Here is a 14,392-nt window from a genome sequence, read left to right as displayed (position 1 = left end):
AATTATCACAGTTGGCCAAACCTCGATTTAGGAATACAAGGTCAGCTCACTCAGTAGAAACTTATTCTGGTTGTAATTCAAGTCGTTCAACAATTACGGCATCTAGTGAGCCTGCCTCAATGCCGGTTATTGATGATGAGATAGAGGCCATGTTTAGAAAGTAAAAGATGAGTGGGAATAGTGCAAATGTGCAGAAGAATGATGTGGATAAGTATTTATCTGAGCAATGGGAAGAGCTAGTGGATGATAGTTTTAACATCATAGGTTGATGGAAAGTAAATGCTCGTATAAGGTCTTGTCCCAAATTGCTAGAGATGTGCTTGCAGTTCCGGTTTTGACGGTTGCATCTGAATCAGCTTTTTCTACCGGTCTTCGTATTCTTGATCCTTTTAGGAGTTCATTGGCTCCCAGGATGGTGGAAGCACTTATTTGCTTAAAAAGTTGGTTGAACGCGAAGGATGAAGAATATGAACCCGTGGTTCTTAGGCAATATATGGATAAGGTTGAATCTTTTGCAGATTACTATCATGTTGTCTCAGGTAATACTAATCATGATTGTACATACTACACATACTTGTTATAATTATATCTTTTTTATTCATTTCATGACATATGTAAATTAATTTATAATTTTCTTGTAGATGATGGTGAGGTTGTTTCTACTCCAACGTGGTCAAAGGACAGAAGCGCTCAAGTAAATGATGCGGAATCTTCTAAAAGACCCAAGTAAGATAATTAGAATTATATCTATTTCTTCTTTTTTTCTCATTATCTATTCAATTTCATTTACTTAATTCTAATTTTCTATTGTAGCGATACATATGAAGATATAATGGATTTGGATTTGGATTCGGATGAAGGGGAATAGGAGGTTTATGAGAAATTGGAAATGAACTTCACTATGCTTTTTAATTATACTTTGGACTTCTTACTTTCTTATGCCAATTTAATGTTTTTTACACTTTGAACATTAGTATTGTTTGTTGTAACTTTCAAATTTCTAGTTTGTACTTTAGATTTTGGACATTGGATTTGGATATTTTGTGTTTGTGGTATTATCAATTTAGATATTGTGCTTTGTATTCATTTATTGTGATTACATGCTTGCATACAAGGAATGTTTTACATTTTTTCACAATTTATGGTCAAAAAATGCAACTAAATATGCGGGTAACCTGATAGTTAACTGATACTCACCATCCAGATTGCTAAAACTGAAAACCGACCGAAACCAACTGAAAATTGAAATTCAGTTAACCGAAACGAATTGTAATTTTGCGGTTTGGTTTCGGTTCCCGGTTTCTAAAAACTGACATAGTCGGTTCGGCCACCGAACCGACCAAAACTGACGGTTTTTAACCGCCGAACACCCCTACCTTATATGACCTATGTGTTGTGTGTTATGTGTTATGTGATATTAAGGGTGGTAATTTGTGTTACCGTATCGTGTTAGACCCTTTAGTTGACACGGTAAGATTTGGTAAGAACACAACTCATTTATTATTAGTGCTAAAATACAAAATCCAAACACAATCTATATATTGGCGAGTTGACACGACATGACACGACTAACTCATTTATTAAACAAGTCATAATAGTAACGTGTCAACCTGTTTCTAATAGCTCGTTTATTAATCTGTTTATAAAATGAGTGATAAAATGTCGTATCAACCTATTTCTCAACCTGTTTTTCTTTAAAAAAATATATTTGTAAACATAGGTAACAAACGGGTTGTAATTGTGCTGTGTATTTGTGTTACCCAAAATGACACGTTTAATAAACTGTTACAACGGGTCTATTACGGGTTGACACGTTATTTAATCGTGTTTCACGAATTCAGCCATATTTTGACCCAAATTTATTTATAATAAACTCATATCCACAATTCGAGTCGTGTCAGCGCTAGGTGACATGACCGTCATTACTCTCAATAATTGCTCATGTGAGCGTTCATGTGATCACAATCGTAAACAAAAAAAAATATAACCCTTTTGGATTGGAACTTAATTATAAAGATATTTCAGTTAAAGAGATCAGCTGAAAAAAAAAAGATTAAATTACCAAATTTAAAAAGTTGAGCAGGTATCATAAAACCTTTAATAGTTGAGGGAACAAAACATGTATTTCAATAAGCACGAGGTAGCAATAGTGCTGGAACTTCGAGTCGGCGGGCCGCCCGAAGCCCGAATTTTTTCGGGCTCGGGCGGGCCGGCCCAATTCCCGCCCGTCCGAGCAAGAAATTCGGGTTCGAGCTCGGGCAGCCCGGATTTTACATGTCCACCCTTGCCTGCCGCCGTCTAACCACCGTATACCGCCGTCCGCTGGGATTTTTTTGCATTTTTCCGACCAAGCCGGAACTGCCCGACCTGAAAATTGCCCGAAAATTGGGTGTGCCCGAATTGCCCGACCTGAAGCCCGAATTTTTGAATTTTTTGAATTTTGCCCGAATTTTTCCCGCTGCCCAAATTGCCCGACCCGCCCGAGGTGCCCGAATTGCCCGAATACCCGAAAACGGCTAGTTTTTTGAATTTTGCCCGAATTTTACCCAAAAACCCGAGTTGCCCGAATTGCCCTCAAACCTGAAAACGTCTAGTTTTTTTGAATTTTTACCCGAATTCGGCCCGAAAACCCGAGTTGCCCGAGTTGCCCGAATTGCCCGAATTGCACGAAAACGGCTAGTTTTTTGCCCGAATTGCCCTCAAACCTGAAAACGTCTAGTTTTTTTGAATTTTTACCCGAATTCGGCCCGAAAACCCGAGTTGCCCGAGTTGCCCGAATTGCCCGAATTGCACGAAAACGGCTAGTTTTTTGAAATTTGCCCGAAACCCCGAGCTGCCCGAGTTTGCCCGACTGCCCGAACCCGAATTTCAAAAAACTAGCCGTTTTATCCCTTTTTTTTGATCCTCACACATTTTTCTCACTCAAACTCTCTCAATCCCTCTCAATCTCTCTCAATTTCTCTCAATCTCTCTCAATCTCTTTCAATTTCTCTCAATCTCTCTCAATCTCTCTCACAATTTTTCTAAAGCTCTCTCTCTAGTCTCTATCAAATTCATCTTATTTTTTTATAATGGATCCTTTTGGTTATAGTGGTATTCCAGTTGATGCCCAACACAATGTAGAAGAAGGGCAATTTCCCACTAATGAGTTTGTTACGCAGCAAATGCAATCTACTAATCCAAGCCATGGTGGACGTACTGGAGGTCGTGGTCGCAATAGTGGGCGTGGAGAAGCGGCAGCAAGTACGACGGCGTCTGCATCTGCGTCGGCAAGTGTTGCAACCTCCAGGAGAAAATGCAAGCGTACCTCGACAGTTTGGGATCACTTCGACATAATTGACGAGGTGGATAATGAAGGTAACACTAAACATATAGCTCAGTGTAAATATTATTTATCTAAATTACAATGTGACACTATTCACTGCACCACACACTTGAGAAGACACTCCGAAAAGTGTCTTCAAAAGCTTAGCCAATTCGGCCGAACTCTGCCAAACACAATTATCTTTTGATCGCGCAACCGGTGGTCTAACCACTTGGAAATATGATCCGCAAGAAGATCGTATGGAAGTTGTGCGAATGATAGCTGCTTTAGATCAACCACTTAGTTTTGTAGAGCATCCTAATTGGCAACGATATATTAAGGTTGTACACAATCTTAATGCACAGTTCACTTCAAAAACTACTCTTAGGAAAGATTTATTAAAATTATTTAAAAAAGAAAAAAATGCATTAATAAACCTTTTACACTCGACTAGCGGGTGCGTTGCGTTAACGGCAGATATTTGGTCTGCCATTGCCAATAAAGATTATTTAGCTGTAACCGGACATTACTTTAAAGGATTTGATTTAGATAAGAGAATATTAGGTTTTAAATGTGTTCTAGGATCACATAGCGCAGATTTAATATATAACACAATTTTAAATGTAATTGATGAATTTAGTTTAAGAGATAAAGTAATGGCTATAACATTAGATAATGCTAGTGCCAATACAAAAGCAATTGAATTTTTTGAAAATGATTTAAGTCTATTCGGTGACGGTACTATTTTCCACCAACGTTGTGCATGTCATGTAATCAATTTAATAGTTAAATCCGGTTTAAAAGAAATGGGTAATCACATTAAAAGAATTAGAGATAGTCTTGCATGGATTCAAGGTAGTAACTAAAGACAAGAAGATTGGTTTAGGTTCTTACAAGCATTAAATATACCTCCTAGAGCATTAGCGTTAGATATGCCTATAAGATGGAATTCAACTTATATTATGCTTCAACAATGCATTCCTTATAAGAATGCTATAACAAACTATATGTGTGCAAAATTAGGAGTATGACATATAGATGAATTTAATTGGCAAATTACCGAAGTTTTGTATCAATTTTTAGGTAGGCTTCATGAAGTTACTTTAAAACTTAGTGGAACATACTACCCAACATCACCTTTAGCTTTAGGAGAACTTTTAAGAATTAGTATTTTATTTCACGAATATAGGGAGGACCCAATCTTATGAGTTCCTGTTCAGTCTATGGAAAAAAAATTTAAAAAATACTGGTCTAAGTTGCCTTTGTTATATGGTTTAGGTACAATTTTTGATCCTAGATTAAAATTATATGGATTAGAAAGTGGTTTAGAAAACTTAAGTGAATTTTTAGGCATCACTTGTACGGACCAATTTTCAATAATAAAGGTAAAAATATATGAGATCTATAGTAAATATGAGATTAGGTTTAGAAGCACAAACTCTAGAGTACAGGAACCGCAACAGCAGGATGAAAACCCGCATTCATTCTTGAATGTTTTCGGGTTAAAGAAGAAGAAGAAGAAGACAACTCAAACGGAAGCTGTGAGTGGAAGTGGATCTTCATCAACAAGTGGCTGGGGCGGCAGCAGCTTCAACGAGCTTATGGCGTACCTCAGTGAAGGCTTAGTAGTCGGCAGTGCGGCAGAATCGTTTGACTTAGTTCAATGGTGGAGGGCACCGGCATTAACTTGGTCAATCCTAACTCGATTGGCATTGGATATATTTTCGATCCCAGTCTCCACTATTTCATCCGAACAAGCTTTCAGTACGACAGGAAGAATACTTGAGAAACGCCGGAATGCATTGCAAAGGGATATTGTTGAAGCCTTGGTTTGCATTAAGGATTGGGATCAGGCCGATCAACGTCTACAAGATACAATTTCACCGGCAAGCCAAGAATGGATCGATGAATTTAATCGATTAACATTTAATTTTGAAAACGATCCCTCAGCTTCAAATTAAATTGTAAATTTTTAATTTGTAAATATGTATTTACTTTTTACATTGTATTTGTAATTTAATAAACAATGTAAGTTTGTACAATTTGTAATTCGTCACAAAATGATTGCACTCTTTTTTCCTTGCCAAGTTTTTATCCCAATTGGGTTTTTCTTAGTAAGGTTTTTAATGAGGCAATCATGAATTACAAATTTAAAAATTAATAAAGAAATAATTTTTTTATATAGTTCGTGTGTTCATTTCAAATTGTAATATATATATAAATTGTAATACTAATATATATCGGGCGGGCGCGGGCCGCCGAATACAAGCCCGCGGCCCGTTCAAGGTGAAATTCGGGCTCGGGCAGGCGGCCCGAAAATCTCGGGCGGGTCGGGTTCGGGCTCGGGCAAATCCTCGGACTTTTCGGGCGGTCACGGGCGGCCCGTCTAAAGTTCCAGCACTAGGTAGCAAGCGCCCAGCCGTCTAAAACTTTTCTTTTTTCTTTTTTCTTTTTCTTTTTTTTTTTTTACAATTCAAAATAATTAAGGTCTCGTTCGTTTCGCTGATTCGAGTTTAGAATTCGAGTTTTACTACAGTAAAAAGTTCTCACAAATAGTTATATCTAACTTTTTTACTATAGTAAAAATCTCTTAAATAAAATTACATCTCAACTTAAATTCTAAACTCGAATCAGCGAAACGAAGGAAGCCTAAATATATTTGCATTTAATCTAATTTATTTTTTGAAGTGTTTTGCGTCTGTCTTATCTCTTCTTCTTCTTCTTCTCTTCTTTGTCTTCATTTTTACCTCCCTAGCCTGGCCGAAAGCTTCGTCGCTCCTCATTTTCTGCGAGCGAAGATCAAATCCCGAAGAACACAGAGCTAAATATTTCCAATTTCATCATCTGAATTCGAATTTTCAGATTCTCGTGAATTGTTTTTGTATTAGGGTTTCGGAGCTGTTCTAATTCAATTTCGGTTTTTGGATCATTATTTTTGGCCTTTCAACTTGTAACTAGTGCAACGGAGTTCGTTCATTTTTAGGTAAAATCTTGCTTTTATATTAATTACTTTATTTTTATTTTTCTTCATTAAGGACTTCTTGTGGTTTTAATAATTAAGTGGATTTTGTCAATTCTTGGAGAGTAAAAATTCTTTTTAGTGAAATTCAAGATGCTTGTTTTTCTAGGAAATTCAAGCTTCCAATTGGAAATTATATTTAGTGAAATTCAAGGTGCTTATTTTATGAGGAACTAAAAAGTCATGTTTTTTAGGGGAAAGAGTTATAATTTGTGAAATTCAAGGTGATTTGCTCGGAACTAAAGAAAAATTCATGTTCCCTTTCTGATTAATATGATTAATGATACAATTAGTTCATAATATTTGCTAAATACTTCGGCTTTAGGATTTTCTTGTGACCAATTGCGTTTTTATTCAAACTTTACAACGAAAATTACCAAGGTTCATTGCCATCTAGATCTTTTTTCTGCTTGTTGGAAGTACAGACATTTATGTTTTTGTTTCATGCAGTTTTATGAAGATTGAGAAAGTAATTTATATGAACTTCTGTTCTTGGTATCAGAATTTCAAAGTTCAGGAAACATTTTGGTTGTGAATTATTCGGAGAACAATGAAGGCCCTCCGGGAATGGTTTTTTCCTCAGCTGGTATCAAAGGCGGTGGTCTCAGCTAGACCACTGTCGGGAAGTGACAGTTTCTTTGATGGTGAATCTCTTGACGAGGAAGAGTTTGATGACCAAGGTATCAGACCTCTTTAGCCCTTTTGGTTGTGCTTTTAACACCGATTCTTTAGCTGAAATAATATATATGGAACATCAAGCAAATGTATGAGATTCAAAGAGATTCAAAATTTCACAACTTATCTATCATTTGATTATGTTTGGGGTAGGGTAGGGTGAATGGAGGTAGTGTAGACAGCCTAGAGACGAAGAAGAAATGATGTGGACCTAATTAGCCTCTCTAATTCTTATTGTATTATTTCTTCAGTTTGTATTATTTAAACTTTGGAAAAAAGTATGCTGGAAAGGCTGGGGGTAAAGTATTTTCCTGTTATACTTTGATCGTAGTGTTTATGCCTAAAGTATTTTTGTGGGAAGTTGGCTTTGGGGTTAGTTTATGGAGTGTATTATTGACGGGACTTATCAATAAGGACTTTTGGACTTTCGCTTGTGTGTTTGTATTATGTTGGGTAGTTATAACTTATTTAAAACACACACACACACACACACACACGCACATATATATGTATGAGTTATTGTATGGATTTATGAGTTATTAAGGGCAGTTTAGATAGAAGGAATTGAACTTCTTACTAAATTCAAATGTGGTCTTCTATAACTTGTTACATGTTGGAAGACTGGTAATAATGCTTGCTTGGGTTCTCTAATTTGCATGTCTAACACAATTGCCAATTATGGCAAAAGAGAGAAAACAAGTTGCTTGCTCTGATGCCATCATCACCTTGTGTGTGTAAATTTTGGTGCGTAAGCTGTTAATTGTTTCTTGTGTATGATATACGTGGATCAAATACCATGTTTGATAATTTTAGTATAGATCTAATAAATTTATGATCATTTGATGCTTGCACAATTTTAAAAGTTTATAATTATTTTATGCTTTCACCATGTTTATAATCCTGGTTCCAAGTTCAAATAGTGGTTTAAATGCCACAAACAAATTCTGACCTGTAAGATAAACTTGCTTAACATTTGTGTATGTCATTACCTAATGTTTCTTGTTCATTAGGTGATACCGAGTCCTCCAGTTTGGTGGCAACCCCAGTTCCTAATGCCTCATGCTCAGATGGAGATCAGGAAAATAATTTACAAACCTCCCGACAGTTAGTTGATTATTCTGACAGATCTCATAATGAGCGCAAGGAAAAAAAGAAGGATCCACTGGTAAAGATTGAGGATCTTCAAGTTAAGTTCTTGTGCCTTCTCCGGCGGCTTGGGCTGCCAGAGAACAATCTTCTGGTGGCAAAGGTTTTATACCGAATTCACCTGGCAACTCTGATACGGGCAGAGGAATCAGATCTAAAAAGAATTAATCTCAGAAGCGATAGAACCAGAATTGTAGTTGCTGAGCAAGAGACGGCCAGCCAGCCTGAACTGGATTTCTCTATAAGAATACTTGTTCTTGGAAAAACAGGGGTTGGCAAGAGTGCTACAATAAATTCTATATTTGATCAAACTAAAACCATGACAGATGCATTTCGACCTGCCACAGATGGCATTCAAGAGGTTGTGGGAACTATTAAAGGAGTTAGAATAAGCATCATCGATACCCCTGGTCTTTTGCCTCCATCTGCAAGTAATGTTAAAAGAAATAAGAAGGTCTTGCTTTCTGTGAAGAGATTCATAAGAAAATCTCCTCCTGATATAGTTTTATATTTCGACCGGCTAGACCTTGTAAGTAAGTGTTACAGTGAGTTCCCCCTTTTGAAACTTATTACTGAAGTATTTGGTCCTGCAATTTGGTTCAACACCATCCTTGTCATGACTCATTCTTCCTCGGCTCCTCCAGAGGGAACTGACGGTCATCCCATCAATTATGAGTCGTATGCGACCTACTGCACAGATTTGGTGCAGCAGCATATACACCAGGCAGTTTTGGACTCAAAACTTGAAAATCCCGTGCTTTTAGTTGAGAACCACCCTCAGTGTAGGAAGAATATCATGGGGGAAAAGATTCTTCCCAATGGACAGGTTTGGAGATCACAGTTTTTGCTATTGTCTATCTGTACTAAAGTCCTCAGTGATGTCAATATCATCTTGAAATTGCAAGAGAGCATTGAAATCGGGCCAGTGAGTGCTAACCGGCTACCTTCACTTCCCCATCTCCTCTCATCTCTTCTAAAGCAGCGTCCTGCAGCGAGTCCAAACGGAGCTGAGAATGAAATTGATGAAAGCGTACTCTCAGATGTGGAGGAAGAAGATGAGTATGACCAGTTGCCTCCAATCCGTATCCTTACAAAAACTCAGTTTGAGAGACTGACTAAATCGCAGAAAAAAGAATATCTCGATGAGCTGGACTATAGAGAGACGCTTTACTTGAAGAAACAATTGAAGGAAGAGTACCGCAGGCAAAAGGATAACACACTTTCAAAGGGGAAAAATTTGGCAGGTGATGATGATTCTGATGGCCAGCAAGCACCTCCAGAGGATGTCTTGCTACCAGATATGGCAGTTCCTCCTAGTTTTGACTCGAATTGCCCTGTGCATAGATATCGTTGCCTTGTTACAAGTGGTCAATGGCTTGTGAGACCAGTTCTTGATCCCCAAGGATGGGATCATGATGTTGGCTTTGACGGAATTAGCATTGAAACAGCTATGGCAATTAAACGAGACGTCTCTGCCTTAGTCACAGGACAGATGAGCAAGGACAAGCAGGATTTTAGTATTCAATCTGAGTGCACTGCTTCTTACTCAGCTCCCGAGAGAGATACTTACTCTGTTGGTCTTGATGTTCAGTCTACTGGAAAAGATTTGATGCATACACTTCACACTGATACAATGCTGAGAAAAGTGTGGCACAACATTGCTGATTATGGTGTTTCTTTGACATCCTTTGGCAATAAATATTACGTTGGTGCCAAGATTGGAGATACCATTTCAGTTGGGAAAAGATTGAAATTCGTGGTCAATGCTGGTAGAATGGGAGGTTCTGGGCAAGTGGCGTATGGTGGGAGCTTTGAGGCTACTTTAAGGGGAAGAGACTACCCTGTTAGAAATGACGTGGTTAGCCTGGCAATGACTCTCCTCTCCTTTAACAAGGAAATGGTGTTGGGTGGGAATTTACAGTCTGAATTCCGGCTTAACCGAAACATGAGATTGTCAGTTAATGCCAATATAAATAGTCGGAAGATGGGGCAGATTTGTGTAAAAACAAGTAGCTCTGAGAATTTGCAAATTGCTCTGATTTTGGCTTTTACACTATTCAAGGCCCTTTCAAGAAGAAGGGGGACTGTGAGCTCGACTGAAGAAGATGAAGATGACAGATAAGTTTCTCCTACGTTTTTGAAGCCGAGATATTTTTGTTAGGGAGACATTAATCAATCATATGCGGAAAAGTTATCGGTGTCTTGCCCTTCGAAGAAAGAACCAAAATCTGAGTATTCGGCCCATCACACCCATGTTTCCAACGTCCCTCCTTTGACATGTCTACTTGAAATTGCTGCTTAGTGATGTGTTTTTTATGGGTCCGAGACTCCAGTTGGCAGCCAACTTTTTGGCGCGGAGGTTTTGTTTCATATTCAACTAAATGAGGCAACTAGTGTACAGCGACTCTGGAGATATATATTTTGTTCGTTCAAGTGGTTTAATCTAAATAGAAACAAGAGGTACCATTGTTGAATATTTGAAAGATTTTCCAAGTTCTGTCATGTTCTGTACTCTAACAAGATACACCCATACTCTTTATCTCTCTAGATTAAAAAAAAAAAAAAAGTACTATAGATTACTTCTGCTTTGAGATGCTATCACTGTACATGTGATGTGATAGAATATTTAAATGGATAATTGGCATTGTTAGTCTATGAACTTTGAGCATAGTGACATTTTAATCTTTAAATTTTTAATTTTGGTATATTAGTCTTTGAACTTTTTGTTTTTTTTTGACAGTTTTAGTCTCTAACAGTAAAATTAATGAACAATGTTTTGAATTTTAACGAATATAATTATGTTTTCATTACGTTATAACTTAAAATTTTATAGAAAAGAGTCATATTATATGCAAATTTTCTTTTTATTAATATTAAAACTTGTTGAAAACTATAATATTTTGGAATAGCAAGTATGTATGTAAAATTTTTAGGTACTATGGATTAAGAATGTGATTATTTATGTTAAATTTTAGAAATTGTTCATCAATTTAGTGTCGGGGATCAAAATTGTCAAAAATAAAAATTAAAAAAAATTCAAAGACTGATAAGTTAAAATGAAAAGTTTAGAGACTAATTGTCACTATACACAAAATTTAGGAACTAACCATGCCGATTACTCTATTAAAATTACCTAGCAGAAAGGATGCGATTCACATAGTTCATGAGAGTCATGACTCTATGCCGTCATGAGAGTTTTATTTTACTTCCACATTTCTGGCGATCCATTGATCAGCAGTTATTTATGCTTCTGATTTCTTAACTTGCACATGCTTGATATGGTTTTAAGATTTCCATTCGTCACAGGTGACCTAACTTTGTATTTTAATACGCTATAAAACATGTAAAAATTAAAAAGTTTTGAGCCTAATTTGTGAACCGATAAAAATTTTTGGATTCATGCTGGAAAAAAAAATAATTGGGGCAATAGATTAATTAATTGACATTAATTAGTTATTAGAGTTCCAAAGCGCAATGAATTTTTAAATTTAGGGTTTGTTGGGATCTAAATTGTCAAATATTGATAAATTCTAGGAGCATTCGGACTAGCCAGTAGGTGAACTTGTCAAAATGAGGGGGTTGCCTCATCAATCATTAGTTACGTGTCCATTTTCCCAATATCCATTTTGATACTTGGAAACCACCTGGATCGTCTGCCTTTCAGCTTATTATTCTTCCTATATTGGTTTCAACTTTTATATAATTTAGAATATGGTGTTTACCGAAGAACAATAAAAATCCTCTCGTTTTTTAAGAATTATTATTTGGTGTTGTCGGTTGTTTCCGACCAAGCACCATCAGTTTCAAGAATTGGGAAGCAATGACCGGACTATGGGGGACGAGTTTTGGTTGGTTTTCAACTGTTAGTGTCGGTTCTCTGGCAGTCGGTTCTGAGTAATTTTGAAGATTAGTAACCTGTCAGTGTACGGACAGTAACCAAGCACTAGCCTAAACTTTAATTTTTTTTCTTTTATTTTTTTTCTTTTGCACGAGGATAATCTGGTAAAGTGCTCATGAATCTACTGTATTGGTAGGGGGGGACTAAAACGGTAATGTTTCGAGCCTTCGCCAGAAGCAAGCAAGACGAGGTCGCTCTGCTTCGTAGACAAGGCTCGTTTCGTACTTGACTGACGAGCTCATGTAGTACTCGCCCCTATCTCTAAAGGGGCTTGTAATGTTTCAAAATAATTTTAGTTTCGGTATAAAAATGAAAATGAGTTTGTTTTAAAAATTATTTTGAAACTGATTCAGAAATTACGTTTGGTGATCTTTTAAAAGAATGATTTGAATATGATAAAAAAGTGAAATCGTGTTTGGTTATATTTATATTTATTTTGAGTACATGTAATTAATAATCTTAAATTAATATATTAAGTAATTAAAAATTATTTAGTAAATAAAAATTAATATGTTAATAATTTAATAATAATGGATATTGTTGTGTGGGAAAATGTGAAGGACACGTGGAAGAACGATAATATGACACGTAGCCTTAACTACTCCCCGCAAAGCAACAACCCTCGACGCCTGGGGCTCCCTCCGGTTCCGTTATAAAGAACCTAAGTGAAAGGTCCAACTTAGGGCGACGATTCCTCCTGGCGTCGACAGTTCATACCGTCGACCTTAGGACATAGGAATCCCTCGACGGTGGAACCAACAACCAAGAAGGACAGTTGGGTTAAGCAACACTGGCGACGAGGGGAATGCTCTCTAGGGGAAGGTCTAACGTGGCAGATTGCGTATAAAAGTGGGGGATGACTGTAAGGCATGCATTTATTGCGAACCCTTAAACCGCCCCACAGGGGACAGAAAAGGGTTACAGGGACGCACAGAGCCGTAATAGAAGACTAATTGGCTGAGTGAACAGTACTCCAAGTGATTAGTGGGCTACGACTGGGCCTAAAAAGGAAGAGCACTTGAGTGCTTCTACCTACGAAGGAAATCAACCCAGTGAAGGAAGTTCCCAGTATAAAAAGGGAAAGACCCCATACAGAAAAGGGGTTGAGATCCAAGAGAACATAGCACAATTAATGTAAATTGTAATCCTCTCAAAAGAAATATACAACAACAGAGGATGTAGCTCTGATTTTATAGAGTGAACCACTATAAAATTGTCACGCCCCCCCAAGCGGGGTGGGTGACGTGGAGCTCGATTAGGGATTAATAAGGCAGATTCCCAACCGGGCCCCACTCTTGTCTGCGTTAAAATATAAATAACTACTACAGAATCCCGGAGCCTCTGACACACAGGGCTCCACCCCACAGGACATACAGTATCGTACATACATGCTCATGTAAATAATCATTACAACAGACATCAACCACAGTCTAGTAAATCCAAATATTATATAAGTTTACAGAATTTCTCAAATTCCTTACATTTGTCCAAGAGGATGTCCACGATCCTCACTTGATTCCAACAGCAGCACAACTCAGCTGCTCCGTAGCAATATCCAGCTACTGTGCACCGCTCCTAGAATCTCCTGGGAGGGGTTTAGTACATTTAAAACATAAAACGTGAGCGAAAGGCCCAGTAGGATATAATTTGAAATAAACGTTATAATAAATGTGCAAGGGAATACATAAATAAATAAGTAAATAGAATAAGACATTCAGTCCCGACAGAACAGCCGGAACCTCACATCCTTTTTCTCAAAGGAAATATAACTGTAAATAACCGTTTTACAGGCTTCAGCAAGTAATTAGTACAAATTACTTACCTAACCAAGTGCCTCGCCTACCCGGACCGAGTTTCGGGTTCTGCCCCCGAGGATACACTCTCCGCATCCTATCTAGGCTTACAGCAATAGACTCTATTACCAATTCACAAGATCTCTTTGCTTAAGAAATCATTCATTAACATTTTTAAAATCGTTAATACGACCCCACGAACTACTCAAGCCGTGGCCCCATGACTAGACAAGCCATGAGGTTCCATGACTAAACAAGCCATGGTTTTCAAAGCGTTTTCTTTCACAAATCAATCCCTTTCTTTAAAACATTTTCAAGGCCAAAATCCTTTTTGAAAACAGGCTCACAAGGAAAAGGGATAGAAATCCTACCTCACACTATCAAACCTGGGACTAGCGTTGCCTTTTCCGGCTTTCGCTTCCTCAAGACCCTTCAGTCTGAATCCTCAGCGATCACTGATTCAAAATAACACTTTAGGATTAATTCTCATTCCTAAAGTAATCCAAATCTCAATTTCCAACCAAGATTTCCTATTAGTGTGCCCTAATCCATTTTCA

General features: G+C 37.4%; 1 protein-coding gene across 1 annotated transcript; it reads left to right on the top strand.

Moving 5' to 3' along the window:
• Nucleotides 1-6,010: 6,010 nt before the first annotated feature.
• On the top strand, nucleotides 6,011-10,620 carry LOC21407633 (translocase of chloroplast 90, chloroplastic). The gene is made up of 3 exons (XM_010098688.2): nucleotides 6,011-6,287; nucleotides 6,826-7,003; nucleotides 8,009-10,620. The coding sequence occupies exons 2-3, from the start codon at nucleotides 6,874-6,876 to the stop codon at nucleotides 10,264-10,266; spliced, it is 2,388 nt and encodes a 795-aa protein (XP_010096990.1). The 5' UTR covers nucleotides 6,011-6,287; nucleotides 6,826-6,873; the 3' UTR covers nucleotides 10,267-10,620.
• Nucleotides 10,621-14,392: the final 3,772 nt, after the last annotated feature.

Source organism: Morus notabilis, unplaced genomic scaffold, assembly GCF_000414095.1.
Source record: "Morus notabilis unplaced genomic scaffold, ASM41409v2 Scaffold203, whole genome shotgun sequence".
Classification (NCBI taxonomy): domain Eukaryota; kingdom Viridiplantae; phylum Streptophyta; class Magnoliopsida; order Rosales; family Moraceae; genus Morus; species Morus notabilis.
Note: the sequence above shows the minus strand (reverse complement) of the source record. Positions and strands in the feature narration are given on the sequence as shown.

What these genes read in the sequence shown, in the direction of transcription:
- LOC21407633 (XM_010098688.2), top strand. Translation starts at nt 6,874, where the DNA reads ATGAAGGCCCTCCGGGAATGGTTTTTTCCTCAGCTGGTATCAAAGGCG. An exon ending in GGAAGAGTTTGATGACCAAG is followed by an intron (nt 7,004 to 8,008) that starts GTATCAGACCTC and finishes CTTGTTCATTAG; the next exon opens with GTGATACCGAGTCCTCCAGT.